The sequence below is a fragment of the Lemur catta genome, chromosome 12 (assembly GCF_020740605.2).
Source record: "Lemur catta isolate mLemCat1 chromosome 12, mLemCat1.pri, whole genome shotgun sequence".
Lineage (NCBI taxonomy): Eukaryota > Metazoa > Chordata > Mammalia > Primates > Lemuridae > Lemur > Lemur catta.
In genome coordinates, this window is record NC_059139.1 from 7,319,586 (window position 1) to 7,343,104 (window position 23,519).

Consider the following 23,519-nt stretch of genomic DNA (forward strand, 5'->3'; position numbering starts at 1 on the left):
GGAGTCTGTTATCAATATTTGCATTTTTACTTTTAGCTGAAAGGTTGTGTATCTCCAACGAAATGGATGGTGTGAATTATGCCACAGCTCACACACAGCTCCAGCTTAACAAAGAGCTGGTGGGAACCTATTTGTACAAGATGGTATTGGTATCAGTGAAACACACTAGGTAAACAGTGGCAGTTTGGCACCTGTCTCCTGTATCTGTTTTGGATTTTTTTTATTTCAGAGTAGCTGGAGAGCAGCTCCAAATGAACTAGCCATGTATTTTGGCATTTCTCAAAATGCCACATGCATACAAATGACCTCATTGAAATTCAGGTTCTGACTTAGTAGGTGTGAGGCAGTGCCTGAGGTTTTGCATTCCTAGCAAGCTCTCAGGCAATACTGGGGCTCCTGGCCCGTGGACCACCCTTTGAGAAGCCAGGACCTACTAGCTGTGAATATGTATCTGGTTGCTAGGAGCCCTGGAGACAGACATATCAGTGCCATGGTCTCGTTTGTCTTACTAAGCAAACAGGAGTGACCTCAAATAAGGCACAGGTCAAGGGTGTAGCTGGATGTTGGCCACCCAGGTGGGTCTCAGCAGGTGCCCACCAGCCCATGCTGGGTATGCACACACTATGCAAGACCATGACCACTGGTGAGCATCCTATCGGGGGCTACAGGGTGACTAACCTTAGCTCTGGGTGGCTGAGCCCCACACCAGGAAGGCCACAAAGGACTTAATGAGCAGGCTAGCTGGGGCAAGAGTCACTTCTAGACGGGAAAAAAAGCATCTTTCCATCTACAGGATGGACTTTTCAGACATGGGCAGACTGGAACATTTTTGCTGAGATGACAGTGTTTCTGAGCTGACTCTGGGGCAGCAGGTGTCTAGGTTCCCCGCACTGCCTTAGCACACACATATGTAGTGCTTCTCAACCCTGGGAGAACATGCATGGTATCATCTGGAAGATGTTTTAAAGAATACTGATGCTGTGGCCCACTCCAGAGCAGGATCTCAGGGGACGAGCCCAGGGAATGGAATAGTTCACTCTGCAGGTATCTCCAAGAAGCAGCCTAGTTCTGAATGGTTAGGGTTAAAGCTAGTAGATTTAGGTTAGATGTAGGATCTTAAAGAGCAAGTGTCAAGGTTTGGTCCTCAGCAGGCCCCTTAAGGCTACGGCTTCAGAATCTTCCTAGAAATATCCATTCCTGAATGTGGGGGAAGGGAGGAACTTCCCTTTACAGGGAGGTTTAGTTTCTGAAGTTTGCAAGAAAGCAGTGATTCCTTTGAGAGCAGAGAAAGCAGGACATGGTTTGTGCCCCTAGCCTGCTACATTCTGTGCTGCAATTAACCTCTTGCTGGGCCAGCCCTGGGAGCGCACAGGTTGTGGCCATGCACAGACTGCAGGACATGTCCTGCCTCTGCCTGCTGCCTTCCCTTCAGGAGGTCTCTGGAAAAAGGCCTTTGGGCTTGGATCAAGTGTGATGTCTGGAGGGGGGAGGTTGTGCAGTGAAAATCATGTGTGTCCTCTGAACTCTTGCTAAAAAGAACTTCAGTGTAACCACTAGTGTTCAAGTGAGACAGTCCGGACTGAAGCTGGGAAAAGGGCCCCAAGAAAGACTCTACCCAGTCACCCCAAACCTTTCTCAGCTGAAACCAAGTAAAATAAGAAATTGGGAGGGTGGGGAGTGAATTTTGGATTGCAATATCTTTGTACTGAAAGGCAACATAATTTGATTTTAGACTTGTGATTGAAGTCTAAAGTCTTTTGACATTCACATGCAAAGAAGTTTAATCTGTGAAGGTTAATTCTTACCTGGGAGAGAGGCCTTGTATTTAAAATTAGCTTCAAATCATGTCTCCTCCCTGGGAGGAGCTCTTGGCAGTGGCTCCTGGCGTCTGGCTCACCCCATCTTCTCATTGTCCTAATTAACTACTGATGCAAAGCAATCTATGATTTGGTGCTTTATTAATCAGTCACCAGAGTTTCTCATGGCCATATTCACACAGATACTCTTCTTTATCAACAAGGGGGATAAAATTCAATGAGTGTCGTTTTATTTCCCGACAGCTGCTTCTCAATACCCCATTAGTGCAATGCTCAAACAGTGCATCTGGAGTCTGGCTTCCAGAGCTCATTATTATGGATAATTATGGATATTTCTATGGAGAGAATCCAGAACAAGGTGCTCCTGATCTATCTTTTTTTGTTATATTGAGATGCAAAGCAGGCCAGACCTGCAGGCTGAGGCTTCAAGGGGACCCACAGTCTCCATTCTGCTCTGCAAAGAGCTGACTGCTGTGGGAACTAATGCTAAGTGTTCAGTTTTTATTGCGTGGCTTCTGTCTAAGGGCACAGATGAAATTCTCAATGTGTGGACAAGGAAAAGGGTTTTACCAGACAAAAGTAAGCTTCAACATGCAGTTTTTCTTCATAGATTGGTTCAAATATTTTGAAAAACATGGGAATGAAGATGTTTTGTACTCAGCACCCCAAACACACGCCTTTTTATTCAGATTGTAGTAGATAATATGAGTAAGCTGCAAAAATTCCCCTTCAGAAATTAGATATTTAGCTTCTAAAATGAAAACTTACAATGTGTTCTCCCTGTATCATTTTTCTACTGCTTTATGTGTTTCATCAACATTCACAGAGCGGCCTTTGTGATGATTCCAGATGATAAAGACACCATTAACACTCAACATAATCTATAGGGAGAAAACAACAAACTGCTTCACACATTAGTCATTCTCTATACTCAAATCTTATAACCTTTCTATATCAACATTTATTAATTTTTACTATTTTACTCAATATTCAGCATATGCAAAAAGAGTTTAAGAAGAGAAGAATTATGTTATGTTATTAATAAATAGTTCTGAGGGGACTAAGATTTTCCCTTGATTCTTTTCTTTATAAAAGCTTTAATATGTGTGTATGCACTTGCACAATTTAAAGTCCAATTAGTTACTGGCTTATATATGTATAATTACCATTTGAATGCCAGTTACATTCATGAAAACATTACTTTCCTAACATACTACACAATTGTTGAAGCCAATCTATAGCCAGAATTCTCCTACCCCCTTTTTTCAAATGTTGTCTTTATCCCATGAAGATACTACTCTGTCATTAATTGGTATCGTGCCCTAGTGAAGTTAGCAATGATTTTCTAATGCAGAAAGTTGATTTGTGTTGGCTCTTCCAGTATGAAATAAATATTACATGTTTACAAAAAGGCCATCAAGTGGAGAGAACTGTTTGTGGCCATGTGAATACAACAGGCTAACTGACTACTACCATCTGAATGTTTGTGCCTCCTCCCAAATTCTTATGTTGAAAGCTAACCCCAGTGTGATGATATTAGGAGGTGGGGTCTTTGGTGGCTGATTAGGTCATGACGGTGGGGCCCTTATGAAAGGAATTAGTGCCCTCATCTGCTTCTAACCAGCTTAAGACCTTGAATGAATACCTCTGTGTGTGTGTATATTTATTCTACAGAGAAATAAATACTGACTTCCCTTTTCTACATTAATTATTAAAACAGAAGTTTATCTTCTAAGGGAGGTTTTGAGTTCTTTACCACATTACTAGTCCCTAGTAAGGTTGAAGTCAGGAATTCCAGCAAATGAAGGTTATCACTCAAATATCAGGGTAGGCTGTAATGACATAGCACCTGTGGGCTCAGATACATTCTAGGCAGCCAAACAGGAAAAATCAGTGCTATCAAGTCTCTTTAAAGATATTTACATAGCAAGCAGATTTTGCTTGGTCAAAATCATTAATGGTTTTCTTTAGGTTCCCTTGGCTGCTAAGTCTCTACCTGCAGACTCCTGGGAAGCTCCATGGATCACTGCACAAGGTCTGCAGACACCACAGATAAGCACTGTCTGTTTTTATGGTCTCTTACTTCCCAAGGCCTCCTACGCACAAGGGCTGCTAGTTCCATAGGTGAGCCCACAGCAGTCCCTGGACTGCTCTCTAGGTCTCTGTGAGTACTGCAGCTGAGACCTACGAAAGACAGAAAGCCACTTTCCAAAGAACTGTGAAACTCAAAGGCAAGGGAATAGGTATTTTATCTTATTGGTACACATCGAACCAAGTACATATCGAACCAAGTTTTTCTGTTAACTGTTGGTAATTTCTCAACATTGTGCTAACTTTGGGGAGAACCTGATGTTTCCCTGTGTTCATGCTACACTATGTACAAAAATGCCTTTTGGTTATCAAAGGAATATAACAGGTTCGCCCACTATCTAACTTTACAATACTCGATCAAATATATTTGTGGAATATCTACTAGACAAGGCATGGTGGGGAGTTCTGAAATATGTGGAGGTCTTTTATTATTAGCTGCCTGTAAGAAGCCCATACGACCACTTATTCAAATGCTCTGCCTCTTCTGATTGAAGGAAAGTTCAGGATACACAGTGCTTTGGTAACACACAGCACAATAAATATATATAGATCCATCTGGGGTTAGCCTTTAGAGATTTTAGATATTACACTTTAATTAATCCACAGTGAATGTAATGCTTTCTATATGTATGTGTATATAATATATATACACATGTATGTGTGTGTATATATACATATATGGGAGTGCATATATGGTAGTATTTTGTCATATGTTAGAATATATAACAATCAGAAATTTCATATATGTAGTATATATAATCTCTGTAATATGGACTAAACATAGAAAAAATTATAAAAATATATAAAACACTGCATTATATTATTATATTATATTATATGTTATGTTTAATGTGGACTAACTATAGGACAAACGTTTTAAAATTAAAAAATGTACCTTGGTAAAATACAACTGTAGGAGGGATTCTGATGCAGGCTTGGTTGCATATTAACTCCATTTAGAGAGATTTTAAGTTATTAATTATTTAAGGTTACTTCCATATTTACTAAAACAGTTGGTATCCACGTAATCCCTATGGCTTAGGTAAGAAGAAAAAAATATTTCAAAAGCACTATATTTATTAAGGCAGAGACACTGGTTAACCATAATCACTGAACTGATGCTAACACTTAAGGCGAGTGGCCAGCACAGGTATCTGTTGGCCCAAATTAACCCGTATGAGTGGTTAATCTTAGTGTGGCCTACAATGAGTAATCACTGAAAAGAGACCCAGGAAGAGTTCACTCTCAGTGCCCCACTGACTTTAAATTCAGAGGCAAAGAGTCCTGGAGACTGGGATGAGCCCACAGCACTGGATCAAACATGAGCCAGACTTCCCTCATGGCGGTGTACTGGGGACCCAGCCACAAAGCCATGGTCCCAACAGCCAACAAATGCAGGACTGTGCGTGTCTCTGTGTCTTTCTCCTCCCATCCTGCCATTTCCTCCTGTGATTCCAGATTGTAAGTAAATGCACCTTCCCAGTGGAATCCTGTTTCTACCAGCCATCTCTCTGATCTGTAGCTAAAGAAAGAAAGTAAGACAGATTCTCAGAGTTCAGCTGCAGCAAACCACTGGGCTGTTCATGATATGGCCCATTTCTAATGAGTTGGTTCATCTGTGGGTCCCAGAGCTGGTCCCACGTCGATCCATTACTGCTCAAAGTTCTCACACACCCGAACCTCGCCTCCAGTGTCTGGTGTCTCAAATATTCATTCACATATTCGTGAGACCCTTTGACCCCAAGTGAAAAGAAGCTCATATGACCTTTAAGATAATTTATTCTTTCCAAAATAATCTTATGAGCCCCTACTTTAAAAAAAAAAGTGGGATAAATATCTCATCTTGGGAAATCGTCCCAGTGCCCCAGAATGTGGTCCTACCTCCGCAGTCAGCTCAGGTCACAACTTCACTCTAGATTCAGCCTTAATCTCATGTGTATCCCGGCGCTCCCAGCCCTACCTTAAACCTGCCAGGACTCATGGTGCTTCTGCACACGGATTCACAAGAAGTACATGACCCTCTCTCTAGCCCTGCATATCTTCTCCTATTTGCACCTGTCACAGGTGCACTCTATTCAACCCGACCTCAAATGCTGCCTCCTCCTGTAACCCTTCCCTGACCCTCCTCGGCCCGGATCCTCCCTCGTGGCCCAGGTCATGACTACACTGTATTACAAGCTACTTCTGCACTATGTCCTTCCTTCCCTCCTTCCAGTCAGACGAGACCCTTTCAGTCCTGGGTTCCATCTTATCTATACTGGAATTCCCAGGAGAGCCGGGCTGACATCGTGATTCTCCATAGTAACAAGAGGTATAATTTATTGAGCTCTTTTCACCCGTGGGCACGCTAATGAATGATAGGCATGATCTCACATAATCTCTGTAATGACTCCATATGTTGCTGCAGTATTGTTATCCCCACTATAAAATAAGCAAACAACCCCAAAGAAGCCCTCAGAACCCTGGGGCTGGCTGTTCCCCCTGCCTGGGACATTCTTCCAGACATCCATGTGCTTTCCTCCCTCCGTCCCTCAAATGACAACTTATCTATCACTGACTGCCTCTCTGGCCGCCCTTGCCCTCTGACATCCCTATTCCCTCCATCTTTCTCCCCACTGCTCTCCTTGCCACCTAATATCTTATCCCTGTTAGAACACTAGCTCCAAGAGGACTGGCTTTGGCCTGCGCTGTTCACGAATGAGTGTCCAGCCCATTGAAGGATGCCTGGCCCCAAGCAGGTGCTCAGGAAATACTTGTTGACTTGAACCGAACTGTCCAAGCTCACAGAGTTAGTAAGGGATGGAACCAAGACACCCACCCACGGCTCTAGAGCCCTTCAATCTTCTGTATTGGTGGAACTCGATGGAATGCAACAGCTCTTTCATTCTTATCTGCGATTAAACTCATTATTCTTACACATTATTCTTTTGCTTTTTTGTCCTTAGATACTGAAATTATCCAGACTCTTCGGGACTTATGCCCAAATTCGTGACTGTCCACATCCCTGTGTTGTCCCACCTTTCCTAGCTTGCTAGCCTGCTAGACAACAGTTTTCCTGGGACTTCTCTTCATTCCCCTCTAGTCAATATATGTTGTTTCCTGGATTTCATTTTTTCCTCTTATTTTATGCCCCTATTTAGCTGAAGTACATTGCAAGTACTGTAACTTTCTAGGACAGGTGCATAGGAGGTAGATTTTCTGAGCACATACTCACAAGTCTGAAAATACTTTATTCTCCCTGGACAGCAGATAATTTGGCTGTGTATAGACATTGGGTTGAAGATTATTTCCCTCAGAACTTTGAGAGCACATCTCCTTGCTCTCTGCCACCCAGCATCCCAGTGCTAGGTCACGTGGAGTCTGCTGTATTTCTCTCTAGAGACTTTAGGCTCTTCTTTCATCTCACGCTTTGAAATTTCATGATGTGGAATATGGAATATTTTCTGTTCTAGGCATAGGGTATTCCCTCTGAAGGCACCCTCAGCTCTAAGGAGTTTTTCTACATAGTTCTTTGATAACTGGCTCCTCTCTACTTTCTTTCTGAGACTGAGTGAGTAATGTGACAAATCTCCTGAACTTGTCCTCTGTGGCTCTTATTGCGTTATCCTCATAGTTTCTGTCTCTTTCCATCTGTGTTCTACCTTCTGCATGATTTCCTTAACTATTTTCCAGTCATTCTATCAAATTTTTAGTTTTGGAAGTTATATTTTTATAGCCTAGAAAGATTTTCTTGTCCTTTGATCCTCTCACATAGCATCCAGTTTTATTTAATGAACATGAGATCTTCCTAAATCCTTCTCAATATTGAACCTAAAGTTTTTGTTTGTTTCTTTTAATCTCTTCTATTCCACAAATTATCTGTTTCTTCTGAGAGATGGTTTATTTTTCTATTTCAGTCTCTCTTTTTCACACCACTAATTCTCTCCAATTCCTCAGTAATCCTTGGTAATTTCTCGTATTTGGAAAAGAAGAACCCAGAGGCAGCTTTGTTTCTTCAAACTTCTCTTCACTGTTTAGCACACAACTCCTGTGCATTTCCACCACGTGGCCCTGAGTTAGCTATGGTGGGGCGTGGGGTGTACGGGCTGGCCATCTTCCTCCACAATGAGCAGGTGGGTGGGGAGCATTGCTGAGGACCCCAACACTCATATGCCTGTATTAAATGAACTTTACCTAGTCTCCCAGCATCCCTAACAGAAGTCTAACTCTCAGACAGTTCGTTCAATTTCTTCAAGAACACTCCTTAGAGTAAGCACTGGCTGCAGGTTGGCTAATTTGGTAGGAGAGGAGGACTGTGGGGGGAATTTATCAATTCTAATTAGCAAACCTAAACTGGGATATTTTTTCTTAAAATAATGGTGGGAATGGCTAGCACTAGAGTGAGCAGGATGTTCACGAGAACTGCTCAGGTGCTTGTCCACCAGCAGGGAAAGATGGGCTTCAGGAAGTGAAATTTAAAGGAGCAGTGGAAGCCAGATATCATGTAGCATTTTGACAACATCCCAGGAGCTGTGTGCTAAACAAACTCGCTCATTACCTGATTAGACTTCATGTCTCCTTTGAGAACCTGACAGCAGAGGCTGCAAAGCTTTCATCTAGGATTAGTTTTTTACAGGTACACCTGGAAGCCTTAACAAGCGAGGAAATGGATCTGAAATCCCCAAATATTCAGCATTTAGCATTTATAGTGCATAGTCCACTCTAAATACCAAGTTTTATGTCCATTTGGCTGGGGTACAAGTTAGACATGCCTTGACCAAATTCTTCTCCATATTAGGTCAATTTTGATTGAAATCATTGGTTAAGAATCTCTATATCATTCATTTCATTTTTACCTCAAAATAAGCTTCTGATGTTTGACTTTAATACATATTTACAACTCAAATTTCTTTTTTAAACAGGATTAATTTAGCTCTAAACCCCAAAAGAGAAAGGATCATGTTATTTTCTTCATAAAAGCAAACAAAAATTGGTACTAGTGAAGTCACATTCACACATTCAATAGGATATTTATGGATTTCTGAGATGTTTTTGCTTTCTTCAAAATCACTAGTCATTTAAATAAGTTGAAAACTTATATTGCGTTTCTACAACCTTGGTGTTTGTCTTCACTGATGAAAAAATATACTACCTCAAGTCATGTATCACATATATTTAAGACTATAGAGACTGTGGACTCAAAGTGATCGAGGTTCAAATTACATTCCTGTCATTTCTAGACAGGTAAGGAGCTCATCATTGATAAGCCTCACTTATTGAATCTGTAGAATGAGGGTAATGATTGTGCCTACTTCATTAAGTTGCTGGAGACTACATGAGATACAGTTTGCAAAGTGTCTGGTACACCTAGCACAGCTATAAAAATATACAGTGTTTTATATTGAAATATGTTTTTAACTTGCCTTTATTCACCATATTTCATAAATTTTCACTTGTTAAAATGAATATATTTAACTATTTATTTACAAAGATATAAAATTAAGTAATATATTGGTCAGGAGAACAATGGAAAAAGTGGGTATGTCATTTAGTCTTCTTTTTACTCTACCATTTCCTCTCCCATGTAAGTGATAATGTTTGAACTGTCCCATTTCAGAAGAAGTAGGAGAGAGTTGTAATAACTAGCTCTGGGAGTAGGGACAGACTATTTCAATGGCTTCCTGTTTCCTTGACCATCTTTGCTTTCCAAATTCATCCTCCACATGGCTCCCAGAACAAAGTTTCTAACATGCAAATGGAACCATGTCAGTTGACTGCTGGAAAGACGAAATTCTAAGCCATGGGATCCAACTGCCTTATCTCTCCTCTGTGCCTTTGTTTCTCACCACCTCCCACCGCTTAGTCTCTGCTCAAGAAACATGGATCTCCCCCCTCTCCCCTACCCTACCCTACACATTCCATCTCAGCTCCCCTACCCTACACATTCCATCTCAGCTACCACTTCTCTCTAGTTCCTCCTTTACAGCTCAGTTCTGGGGTCCCCTCATCAAGGAAGCATGCTGGGCACACACTGAACCCCACTGTGAGATGCTCCCACAGTAACCAGATTCTGTCTCACTCCACACTGGTTTAAAATTACCCATTCTTACACCTGTTCTGAAACAAGGTCTCTTGGATGCAGGGATTATGCCTCACTCATCTGCCTATGCCCAACATGGAAACTGGTATGTCTGGGGTCTGAATAAATCTGCTTTGTTTCTGAAGCAAAAATGGATGATTTCTTCCTTGCACATCCAAAGTAGTATGGTAGGTGTTACTAAATAATATGAGTTAACTTTTGTTGAGCTAGAAAATGTGCTAGTACTTTATATACATTGCCTTATGTGCAAAATTATATGAGTGGGTACTATAGTGACCCCTCTGTAAGGAATATGTCCAGACAGGTGTGTAAGGTGCCCAGCATTCAGGAGCTCCAACAAGGCAGAGCTGGGTTTCCACTCAGGCACCACCATACAGCAAAAAGAGATATGACTTAAAAACAAAAAAGCAAGAAAAACTATTGAGAGATCTTTGGATTCTGATGATGATTATCTGAGAAATTATACTTTTCCAGGTTTAATTAAATTCTGGCATTTTCCCAGAGAGTTAAAACTCTGAAATCTCTGGCCATACTTTCTCAAGCTTGGGCATCAGGAAGATCTAGTGGAAAACATAATGTGTATTTCCTTCCCGAGAGCCCACTACCTCAGCAGTACAGGCCCCCCAGGCCCCAGCTACCTCTGCAACCTACCCCATCTCAGTCAACAGCGACTCCGTTCTTCTGATGGCTGAGTTGGTGGCATCCCTGAGTCCTCTTTCTCTTACCATCATCACCTAGACCATGAGAAAATCCCATGGGCTCTACCATATATACACACCCAGAATGACACTGCTTTTCGTAACCCCCAATGTTCCCATGTTGGCCCAAGCCATTCTCACCGCTTGCTTAGGTTACTGCAATCACCTCCCAGCTAACATTCTTGCTTTGCCCTTGATCTGGACAGTCTATTCTCCACACAGCAGCCAGAGTGACCCTCTCACTCCTCTGCTCAAATCGTCAGTGGCACCTGTGGGTTTTGGCAGAGCCAGCATCCTTAAGCCCTCATCAAGCCCTCATCAAGACTTACAGGTTCTCCCCAGTCTGGCTTTCCACCCCCACCTTGATGGCCACCTTGGTGACCCCATGTCATTTTATTTGCCATTTCCTCTGCCACCCCGGCAGTCTCCTTGCTGTTCCACAGACAAATCAGACACAGGCCCATGCACAAGCCTTTAAACTTGCTGTTCCTTCTGCTCAGAATACCCTTCCCTCAGCCATAGTGCTAGCTCACTCACTTCCTTCAGGACCGACTCAAAAGGCACCTTCTAATCAGAGCCTTTCCTGGCTACTTTATCAAAAGTATTTTGATGATTTTCTGTTTTCTCCATTTGAAATGAGGCCAGAGAATTTGGGTGATATTGTATCTCCAGGGTCTAAATCAGTGGCTGTACACAAGAGGTGCTTAAAAATAATTATTGAATGAATGAACGAATTAATTAATTACTGAAAGTCACTATCTATCTTGAATTCATGCCTACTAGTTATCAGTGACAAATCTCCAAAATCACAACCCTGCAATTCCAAAAGCTGGTTTCAATCGTGACTTAACTGTGCTCTTTCAACTAGCAGACCAGGTGGTTCCAAACTTTACAATGCCTACCAGGCACACACGTACAGCCATGCGGTACCTGAGCATATGAAGGCTCCAATGTTCCTTATCTCGCAAAGATATCAAGTCTGTCCCCCTCACATCACTCCTGGGCCATAGTTCGCTAATTTCTAAGTGGGACACATGATCTCATGCAACCCAAGTGCAACACAAGCTATTTTCTCAATATATTTACTTTTAAAACTCTTTCCTAGATTCAACGAAATAAGGAGCTCTTTTGCTGGGCTCTTGTGTTGGGCTCTCTTTTGCTCTGTTCACACTCCTCCAACCTCTCCACCAGACCTAGTATCTTCAGTCCTTTGGGCACATTCCTTATTTTTACTACAATGATATAGTGGAACTTGCAAAATCTGCTACATGTAACCCATGGGAGAAAGAGCTGGAAGCTAAGACTCCTGGTTTCTTTCACTAGGGAAGTACAATAAATGAAATGGCCTTCAGTGAGCCACCGGGACTCCCTGGGCCTCAGTTTCCTCTTGTCTGTGGTGGCTGGGGTGGCTGAGAAGGGTGTCATGGAGTCTCCAACAAACTCCACTGATTCTCCCTCCTTGATCTGATCTAGTAACATAGTTTACAAAATTATATAAACAAAGTTTCTGTACCTGTTTCCTAGCCCCACCCCCGTCCAACCAGATTGCTACTCCCGAGTCCCTGCATCAAAGATATTTTGGTACTGGCACTGAGCTGGCACTAATGATTGTCAACCTCTAAAATTTCATTAAAGAGAGAGAGGCAGTTAGTGCAAGAATATTTTCATTTCGGTAAACATACCTAGCATAATTTTGCAGGCAGTGGATTCCCAGCCTGCATCTTGTTGTGCCAGGCCAGTCCACAGGGGCAATTACTGTGCTGAATTAAAGAAGCCCTTGGCCACCTGCCTCGTGCATGCAACAAGTTCCTTTTTTTTTATCCTATTTACCTTCACAGTCATCTATTTGTGTCAAGAAAGGAAGCATATGAGCACAGCATCTGTTACTAGAGCAACACAATCACCAAATACTTCTTCTATAAGGAAAAAAATCAACACTAAATCCGGGTTGGTTGTCAGGTGTTTCAGGGGACAAAACATTAGTCTTTCAATCTCAGTGTCTTGTTCAAGCTGAGCATATGGTGCTAACAGCAGAGAATCACCAGCTCAGCCTGGTCTTTCATGGGCACAGCGACCACAGAAAATGTCACCTCCTCTGAATTGGCAGAGGAAAGCAGGTTTCTTTTCCCCAGCCCAGGCCCTCCCTCCCTATAATGAAGCAGGTATAAATTCAAGGGACTTCATTATTAGTTACTTTGTCCCCACTATTGGAACTTAATGTAAATCCAGTGATAGGTATGGAGGAGTCCTCTACTTTTCCCAAAGACTAATTTAGGCAAGATATAGTTAAGTTCAAGCCAAAACGAAAGAGTAACAATCCAAGGCAATTCATTATTGGTGACTTTCCCACTACTATTGAAACCCATGTAAGTTGAATGCCTGCTTTGGAAAAATCCCTTACTTTTTCTGACAATGAAATGTAGACAACTAAAGGTGATCACATAAATACTGCGATTGTTACTTGCTTTTGCTTTTTACTGGGTACAATCAACAGGTCTAAGTAATTCTTTACTAAATTTGCCTTATTCATACAGTTTAGTCTGCAGATTGGGGAGAGAGAGAGAAGAGAGGAGAGGGGAGGGAGGGGGAGAGAGGTGTTAGCGATGGAGAGACCACCTCACTCTCAAAGAGAAGTAACTGACATATCTCAGGGAAGATACTGACGTGTTCCAAGGAAGCCCTGGCATTCTCTAACCTGCAGATTCTGAACACTGGCCAAAAGACGTGCCCAGCTGGATTTTTGCTCAAGCCCGACTGCTCGTTCGTGCCCCCACAACGCGCCCAGGTGAGCCGCGCCAGGTGGCAGCGAGCCGTTTACCTGCCAGGCTGCCCGGCCTCTGGAGGGTGGCCGTGGCATACAGCTCCTGCGAGTGCTTGCTGTACTGCTCGGACGCGTGCACCAGGCGCTTGGTGGGCGACAGTGTGGCGTACGTGCCGATGGTGGCGCTCAGCTGGTGGACGGGCGAGGAGGAGATGGTGGACTGCACGGTGGGGGGCGAGGTCACGCGGATCGGGGACAGGCCGGCCGAGGACACGACGATGTTGATGGGCGAGCTGGTGCTGTAGGACTTGGCCAGGCGGCTGGGCGACTGCTTGGGCGAGGAGCCGCGCGGCGCGGCGTAGGCGGCGCCCTCGGGGGCCGAGCCGCCGCGCTGCAGCTTGGTGGGCGAGCCGCCCTGCGGCGCGGCCAGCGGGGAGCCCCCGCGCGGCGGCGCGGGCAGCGTGGAGCTGGAGTAGTAGAGCGCGGCGGCGGCGGCGGCGGCGGGCGGCGCGTCGGGCAGGTGGAAGGCGCTGCCCAGGCTGGGCGCGAACGGCTCCCGCGGCGGCGGCAGCGGCGGCGCGGGCTCGGGCCCCGCCAGGTGGCCGGCGCGGCTCGTCGTGCCCTGTGCCCGGGAGAGGAGAGAACACGCGCACTTAGCGAGGGACAAGCAATCGGCCCACCCGGCCCGGCCCGCCCCGAGCGCCGGAGGCAGAGTCGGGCGCTCGGTGGCTTCGCGCGCGCAACTGCGCCCGGAGCGAGACGCGAACACGCGCCCCGGGTCTCCCCGGACAGGCCTCCCTGCCAGCGCCGGCACAGGCCGGCTGACAAAGGGATGGAAGGCACGCCTGACAAATGAGACCTGCATTTGCTTACATTTCCAAGCTGTTTCGGGAACAGCAGAGGCATCACATTAGTCACAGAAAGGTTTTAAAAGCGCCCCCCGCCCCAACAGGGCAGTCCTGATCTCCCCGAATGCAATCACGATCTGTTAGTTTGAATGAGAAATTCAGACAGTAAATCTTTTTCTGCTCCCCGACTCTACCCGCCACCCTCAAGGTCATTTCAGTGGATACACGTTCTACCCCCAAGACTGGCCAAGTTACATACTTCGCTGGAGAACATCAAGAATAAACACACTTCTTACAGTTTATTCTGCAGCTATTGTCGCCTGGATTCTTTTTGGACAAGAAAAGTTAAACGGAAGGAAAAATATTAAGTAAGAATGAATTCGCTTGGTCTTTTTAGTATTAAAAAAATCTAGAGGAATCAGAGCAATTGTATTTGAGAAGACTAAAAAAGCCTCGCCTTTCTAGATTTTACCACTGGGCTCCAAATCTTTCCGCATCTTTCTGTCTCTCTAGCTTCCTTTTAAGAGCCCCCTGCAGCTGTGTCTTCAAACTGAAAGCCAGTTGCCTCTCATTTATTTACAAGAACACAAAAGACAACAAGGGCTGGGAGTAGTTGGAGAGACAGTTGGAGGGGAAAGCACTTTCCTTGAATCTTGTCCAGAGACAAATTTGCATTCGAATGAAAACACTACATTGTCATCCACTTCTGGGCAGGAGGTCTTACATCTTCCAGGCTTTCCTGGGGGAGCAGAAAGGTTTTTGAGAGTCTGCTGGTTGGAGAAGGGAGTAGGACTGCACACAGAGTGGGGGAGAAAAGCTGGGAAGAAAGGGTGTGAAGTGAGGGGTGGGAGCTGGGTGGGGAGGAGGAAGCCGGTGAGACGGAGGGAAGGGAGGGGGGAAGACTGAACAGATGCTATCAGTTAAAAGTTTCAATTATGCCTCTCCACCCGTTTTGGAATGACAACTGGCAAATAATAGACTGGGCACTTTCATCCACACATACACAGCATTCCAAATTTTATCTGGGATGTCAGGTTCCTGTGAAGATCTGAGGAGTTAATTGAGCAACATGAAAATCCTCTATTAGGAGCAGCCTGGCAAAGATAAACACTTTGGTGAGAGACATTGTGCAGTGTGTGTGCCCATATGTATTTACATATGATGTGTACCTTTTATAGATTCTTATAATCTGTGAATATATGTATATACACACACTCAATCCATAGAGCAATTATTTTAACAGTAAGAGTGAAAGTAAAATGTAAGCCCCATGAGTTGGTTCAATGACATGTCTTCAGCAACTAGAACAGGACCTGATTCCTCCAGGAATATCTGTGGAATGGATGAAGGAATGGTTCCTAAAGGTGGTCCTGTGGTTTTGGCAATGAGGGCGTTTATGTGTGGAGCATGGTGGACAAACTGCAGAACTGGTGTGCTCACCCATGAACCCCAGAACCCCAGAAAAATAGTCCAGTATCATCCAGAGTCATTGAACAGATGGCTTAGATCCAGTGTTGCTTCCCTCCCAGTAGAAGCTCCGAGCATGAACCAGAGAGATTTGGCTTCTCAAATCTGGCTGCATATTATAATTGCCAAGGGAGCTTTTTAAAAAAACTCAATACCCATGACTTACCATAGCCATCTAACTCAGGATTCCTGAAGGTGGAACCCAAGCCTCAGGCTTTTGGGAAGCTCATCAGGTCACTGAACGTGCAACCAAATATGAAAACCAATTCTCCCCAGAGCAGTGGCTTTCCAAGGGAGGTCCCTTTCCTGCATCAGCCTCAGAATCAGCATCGCTTGCCTTAAACTCAACAGAAACTCAGGGAGAGGGGCCCAAGGATCTGTGTTTCAGTGAGTTCTTGGGATGATCACAGTGCTTGCCAAAGTTTACCAACCACTTGTTCTAGAAGAGATTTCAATTCAAGGGGTCTGGAGTGGGCCCCAGAACCTGCATTTCTAACACTCTCCTAGAGAAGGCAGATACTACTGGTCTGAGACCTACCACTAAACTGCACACATTCTTCCTCTGACCTCTCTACTGGGGTTCCTTATCAGCTTGGGCCTGGGCAACATTCAGCCATGCAGAACCCAGCTGGCAAGTAATGGAAAAGCCTCAGACAGAAATTTCTGAAAACCTTTCCCACAGGAGCATAATGAAGAGAAAGAACCCCAGAGGGCCCAAGCAGCATTCCTTGCTTCCAACAAAACAAATGCTTTTTGTTACATCTATGATGTACAACATTAATAATAATATTATAATACATTAATGATGCCATTACCAAATAGCATAGTTTTTAATAAAATAAATAGCAACTAAAGCATACCAATATAAATTAAAACAACATTAAGTCTGTATTCATTCTAATATTTAAATATTACAATGGCACATTTCCCATGCAAACCTTCATGATTTTTACAATCATTTCATTTTTTCTGCTAATCTGTTGGACTTGTAGTCTCAGGAGTGCCAACTCTGCTGAATATGATTGTCTCCTAAATTTCCTTAAATGGACCCCAGATCTGTAGAAGTTTTGATAAATGCCACACTAGCTTCAGACATTTTGACAAGCTATAGTAGCCAATTGGAAAATCTTTTAGGTATTGTTAGTATCATAGTGAAATTTTGTCAATGATTTTGACATGAAAAAAAGAAAAACAGAAACAATAAAATTTTATATACTCTATAAAGTGCTAAGTGGTATTGTCCTCTATTTGCTAAAACACAACTCCAAAAGAGCTTCCTGAATCCATTTGTCTAAAAAAACCACCTTCAATCAAAGAGCCTTCCCAGGGATACCAGCTATACTGGTGAGATACCAGCCGAACTTTCTGCAATGTTGGAAATGTTCTACATCTGCACTGTCTACTATAGCAACTTATTGAGAGCTTGAAATGTGGCTAATCAACTGAGGAATTAAATTTTAATATGCATTTAACTTTAATTAATTTAAACTTAAATAGCCACATATGACTAGTGGCCACCTTGTTGGATATAGCACAGCTATCTAAGGCCTTCTGTAGTTTATAATAAATAATCCAGGGATGCTATATGCCATTTCAATGGCTTATGGAATAATTAATGCCTGAGTTCTTTGACTAAACAGAGAAATTTGTTTTGTAGCATGATTTGGACAAAAACAAATCTTTCGAGAGCTTGTTTCCACCCTTGTGCTTTCTTTCATTTTGCAATTTCCTTTAGTAACTCTCAGCCAGATGGGGATACATGAGGCTGCCCTTCAAGCCTGCTTCACAATTTACAGGGCAGTGTATCACTACCCATCATTGCATTAGAAAGAACATAAACATGATCCAACACATAAAAAATTTTATCCACTTTACTGTCATGGAAGTTCAATTCCACCTTAAAAGTCCACTAACACTATAAAATTGTAAATCTAATTTTAAATTAAAATTCAGGTAAAATTTCACTTTTTGTTTTTTACACTAAAGACTACACATATTACTTCCCAGGGATATTTGGAAATGTGTGTATACACGCAATGAGAATTGAAATAATCTTTTTTATTGATGATGAGACTCTTAAAAGAAAAATAATGATATGAGAAATTTAAAAATACTTGAAGCAGAGGGGACCTAATATTGTCCTTGATCACACAGTATGGGCTGTTGGCAGGGACAATTCTTGTTGGTGTCTTCCTTTTCAACTCTTTGGATCAGTCTCAGCCCATAGGGCTACTTCACTTGTCTTTCGACCCCTTCAAAGTGGGAGACTCATCTGTGTGAAACTGACAAAGAAGCAAGACATGTACAGATAAGCAACCTTGTCAAGTAGATGCTCTGATTAAATAGGTTCTGATAGGCAGAGTATGGCGTACATTAAATGTAGTTCTGTTCTTCCTTTCCATTATGGAAAATTCGTCAAGAAAAATATGGATGATTAACACATCAAAGCTCTCACAAATTAAATATTTCATATGTATATATATATATATCACATGTATATGAGTTTCAGGTGGGTAGATTTAGGATATACTACAGTTATCATTTTTATATTATATTTTTATATGTGTGTATTTACATGTGTATACTTAGTGGTATATTGAGGCCTCTTGTGTAATTCTTGAATGCATTTATTCCTATTTTATAGAACTGTTTAAGGGGAGGATGTATTTTCATAGTAGAAAAGATATTGAAATGGGAAGTTAGGCAATATTTACATTATTCCCAACAACCATTAATTAACAGCACTCAAGTTCCATGGATTAATTCATTCACGAACTCAATAAACCATTAATAAAAGCCTAGTAAAGGTTGATCATCCCTGATCTGAAAATCCAAAATCCAAAATGCTCCAAAATTTGAAACATTTTGAGCATGAACATAATACCACAGTGGAAAATTCTACATCTGACACCTTTGCTTTCTGATAGTTCACTGTATACAAATATTGTTTCAGGTACAAAATTTCAAAAATGTTGTATAAAATTACTTTCAGTCTATGTGTACAAGGTGTACATGAAACATATATGAATTTCATGTTTAGGCTTGGGTCCCCTCCCCCAAATATCTCATTATATATGTGCAAATATTCTAAAATCTGAAAACATTAAAATTCCGAAGCACTTGTGCTCCCATGAATTTCGAATAAGGGATGCTCAGCCTGTCTATTCCATGTACAATTGAGGGATCTGTTCTTGAAGTGCTCTCAGCAATTCCCTTCTATGGAGTGTTTCACTTCCATGCTATTTTGGAGACCTATCACTGCTGTATTTTTGTTTGTACAGAATACTATCTGGCTCACAGTTATGACACTATTCTTTTTCGGAAGTACAAGCCCCTGAGAATATGGCACTCTTGGACCAGATAGTGGTGTTCTCCTCAATGCCGAGCACGTTTGCCTTCCGATCTCTTCATGCTGTAACTTCCATTAAGGGAGTATGGACGGCAGAGGAGTCATAAGGAGAAAATTCTCGGAACTTGGAACTTATTTAATCCTCACTTGGTGGGGATCTGGCAGTGCAAACAGAACAAAACAAAACGCCCCCAGTGCTTATAGCCAGTCAACAAGAGACTTGACACCCTGTAATCTCTAAGGAATCTTGACTTCCAGTCATGAGTAAGCCCTGTCGCTAAGCAAAACCACATTTTATAAAGCAGGCCCATGATTTATGACCAGTCCTTGTGAAGATGCATTTAGACCTGCCAAGTTTTCTTAAATTGTCAGCAAGGCCCCTAATTCTGGGACAGGAGGACTATTTGCCCAGGACGCTGGGCAGCCAGGCTGACAATGTCAGGAATGGAGCACTGGAGTCCCTGTTTGTGTCTTCCAGAGCCGAGCTTGATGACTTAAGATCAACACTCTGCTCCCTTACTTACTGTGTTAACCCCTTTCTATTTTCCTGGGATTGTAATCAGACTGGTAATGATGCCTCCCCTTCCCAGATAATACTGGTTTGTGTTGACAAAGGTCCCCATTGGGAGATGTGCTTCTGACCCAGCACAGGGTCGTGAGGAGTGAAGCTGGAGGGCACATTGCAAAGGGAGGTGGAGACCCCAGGGCCAGGACCACAGAAGAGTCAAAACACATGAATGTGGTGCCGGGTTGGGTGAGGAAGGACTCGAGGCTGGTGTTTGAGGGAATGGTCTCAATGTAGAGCAGTTTAAATGGTGACAGGGCAGAGAGAAAGTAAAGGCAATGACTGAGATGCACTCTTCTCACGAGTTTAGAAAACCAGAAAAAATTCTGAATACTAAAAAACAGGGCATGGCTTTCAGATGACATCTTCAAAGAAGTACATTTCTAACTACTGAGAATAATCTGGTGATGTGACTGAGTAGTGCCAGCTCTGTGCTGGTGATATAAACTTTTGTGATATTGTTGTAGTATCCTAGTGTAAGTTTGTCTAGAACCTTGGGCTTGCACACAAATGTGGACGAGGCCATTTACTCTCACAACTTCAAAACAAGAATAAATCACTGACTCTAAGATACAAACAACCTTTTTTAGCTATTATATGAAATGTTCCTATAATATAATGCAATTAAAATGAATCTACATCCCCAAATAAGTTGTATGCCCTTGAACTTACTCCCTGGGATGTGACAGATTGGCTTGAGCACTATCCTTGCTCACAAAGTGTTGAAAACTTCTCTTTTAAAACCGCATTCAAAAGGAATGCCACTCTTAAATTCCAAAGGAAGAAAATTCTGGTACTGTGAGAAAGGGTTGACTTTGGAAATAGCCAAATAAAATCACCAAGTGCCTTGTCTAGCAATTCTCTTCTGGGGTGCTGGTTTGGGTAAAAACTAATATGTAACATAAAGAGAAGAGACAGCTTCTGTGCATGATCATGTGTCTTCCCTAAAGTCAGCACCGGGATCATTACTGTTGGTGAGGAAAGAAGGGCTGGGTCTACCTGGTGGTGAGGACCTGCTGACACTGAAAGGTGGTACCCAGAGAAAATTAAAATTAAATAATTGAAAAACCAAGCTACTTGGAAGAAATTCCTTTCCTCAGATGAGAACATCTCATTCAAAAGGACCAAAAGAGCGCCTGTAACCCTGGAGTGATAATGAAGCCTGCCCTCGCTGCTTTCTCTTTGCCTGAGGTCTCAAAATTATGGGGTGGGAAAGAGAGTGCAAGAGGTAGAGAGAGAACAAGAAAGAAATTTTGCAAACCATATTGTCCCTGCCACTGCAGCTAGAAGGAGGTAACAATGGACTCATTTTCCCAAGTCCTCTAAGTCCCAAGTACAAATATGGTGGCATAGATTTTTTGCATCCTCAGGTACTGATTTTTCCTTCCCTTTGACTTCCCTTTAATGATAGTTTTATTAGGGTCAATATTAATATATGTTCTGAAAAGTACTTCATATGGCCATTTCTGTCATCTACAAGTGGAAAGAAAGTAGAGAAGGAAAAAAATATAAAACTGATATAAGTATCTTATATAAATTTATCTTTAAAAACATATAAGGAGGGATTTCTTGATGGCAACTGTTTCTTAAAACATACATCAGGATTGGCAAAAAAAAGAAAACCACATAAAAGTTTTATTTCAGCAAGTGACTCATTTAGCATAACTTCAATAATCCAAATATTTGCTCAGAAGAGGAAATGGCAAAGACAAACATATACACGCCTTCCATGCAATGAAAAATGTGTCCATTCCAGACTAAATATACTGAAAAGAGAAAATGGAGGAAGAAGATTTTAAAGCAAGCAAAAGTAGGGATTTTCATCTTTAAACTATCCTAAAAACAAATATCCTACCAGTTTCCCACAAGTATGCCAAGAGGGATATGCAAAATGGCATGAATTCTCTTCTAAATGCTGCATAATGTATACATTTACATTAACAATATCTCTGCAATTTTTGTGTTTTCCAAGTTTACTGGTGACTTTTCTCTGCAAGTTTTACCTAAAAACAACTTCTTTAATAATTCAGCAGACTGGAGTGATGTCATACTAGTTGTCTCTTTAACTCTTTCCACTCAACACTCAACACAACAGGTATTTTTTGGGACCTTGCTCCCCCTCAGACATCCCCATGCCCTTGTCCTTCAAATCTACCTGACACGAGCATACACCAGTAAGCAATGTTGCAAACACAATGGCCACACTGGCCTCTGAAGGAAGTGAGCAGATGGTGTCTGCATAATTATGATATAGCGTAAATGAGGACTTTTGAGACATAAAAGTCGGTACAACATTAAATACATAGGCCAGATAAAAAAGAAATGGCAATTTTGCTTCTCAAAAAGCTTATTGGGTTTTCTAGAATCCCCACTATTGTTCAGTTTTATTTTAGAGAACTATCAAACAGTTCTTAATTTCCCGCAGCAAGCGGGCCATTTCCACGAAATTCCGCTTGTGCACATGCTTCAGTTCTGCCAGAGGACACCCAAGGGGTTTCAAAATCTCTAGGCTCGTGTTCTCCTACCCCAGTACTTCATCTACAGATGTAGACTTTCATATTTCTTGCACATTTTATTTTTTTGAGGGACAAAGTTCTGGATGGGACTATTCTATGGTTGGATGTGGGGAGAAACCAACATTTTTAGTGTGGCTCTTCTCTGCCATAAGTTTTCTATTCAGCATTTTGTAGAATCCAGTGGAAATCTGACGTGAGAGGAAGCAGAACCTGCAGGACAGCCGGCTTCTCTACCCTCGTCCCATCCACAAGCCTGTGGGATGTAGTTAAAAAGGATCAGGCTGGTGTCAGTGGAACCTGCCACGTATTTGGTGAACCCCCGGCCAGTTACCAGGCATGTGAAGATGAATTCTGCACAGTGTCCACTCTTGCATTGAGGCAACCCAATGAGAGAGAACAGACTTAGATACAACTAACGATAGGATATTACATGCGATGTGACAGAATGACGCTTTTGACGCATAAGGCAAGCTACGCTATTCCTGAGCTCAAAATTCTCTACTGGCTCCTCACCTAACTCTGAGTAAAAGATGGGGTCCTCACAATGATCAATTTGGTCTCCCATCACCTTGCAAACTCCTGCACCCCTTCTAGCCACCTTGGCCTCCTTCATGCTCTGTCAACAGGCCAGGCTGCCCCAACCAGGGGCCACCATGTTTGCTATTTCCAACAGCCATGTAGCTCCTTCCTTCTCCTCCACGTCTTTGCCCAAACGTCTCCTCCTCCATGAGATTCCTAGCATGCTGCACGCCGTCCTGCACTTTGGATCTCGTTTACCCTATTCTGTGTCCATTTCTTTCCCTTAGAATCTGTCACCTTTTAATGCACTGTGCAGTTTCATACTCAATGTGTTGATTTTCTGAGTCCCCATCCCTGCTGCTGGAATATAAGTTCCCTGAGGACTAAGATGGTGCCTGTTTTCTGTACTACCCCATCCCAACCATGGCTCATGGCACCCACAGGCACACAATAAACATCTTGAGTGCATCAAAGAATAATCCAGAGATATACAAACGCCACTGAAAGAACCACTCTGTGTTGAATGGGGCACCTCACAAGAGCCAACACAAAGACCACGGGTGAGCTGGAGAAAGAAGGGAGTCTGGAAGGTAACCTACACAGCCTGTTTAGTGGCTGAGTGGGGGCTTACTGCACAGCCCAGCACAGTGCTGGGGGTGGGGAAAAGGATGACTCTAAATCAACTCATGTCACTTCCTGGAATGGCACTGAGGTCCCATAGGGAGGGTGGTACACTCTCTCCTCTCTGGACCAGCCCCATGAACTCATCCGACAGTCCAAGGAGAACGACTCTCAAGGATTTTAGTTCA

General features: G+C 42.8%; 1 protein-coding gene across 3 annotated transcripts in view; it reads right to left on the reverse strand.

Moving 5' to 3' along the window:
• The window catches only part of CTNND2 (catenin delta 2), an 818,722-nt gene that overhangs the window by 332,108 nt on the left and 463,095 nt on the right, over nt 1-23,519 (reverse strand). For all 3 annotated transcript variants that reach the window (XM_045566311.1, XM_045566312.1, XM_045566310.1), the window contains one exon: nt 13,504-14,068. In XM_045566311.1, the coding sequence (XP_045422267.1) occupies nt 13,504-14,068 (565 nt within the window). The remainder of the gene's footprint in view (nt 1-13,503; nt 14,069-23,519) is intronic.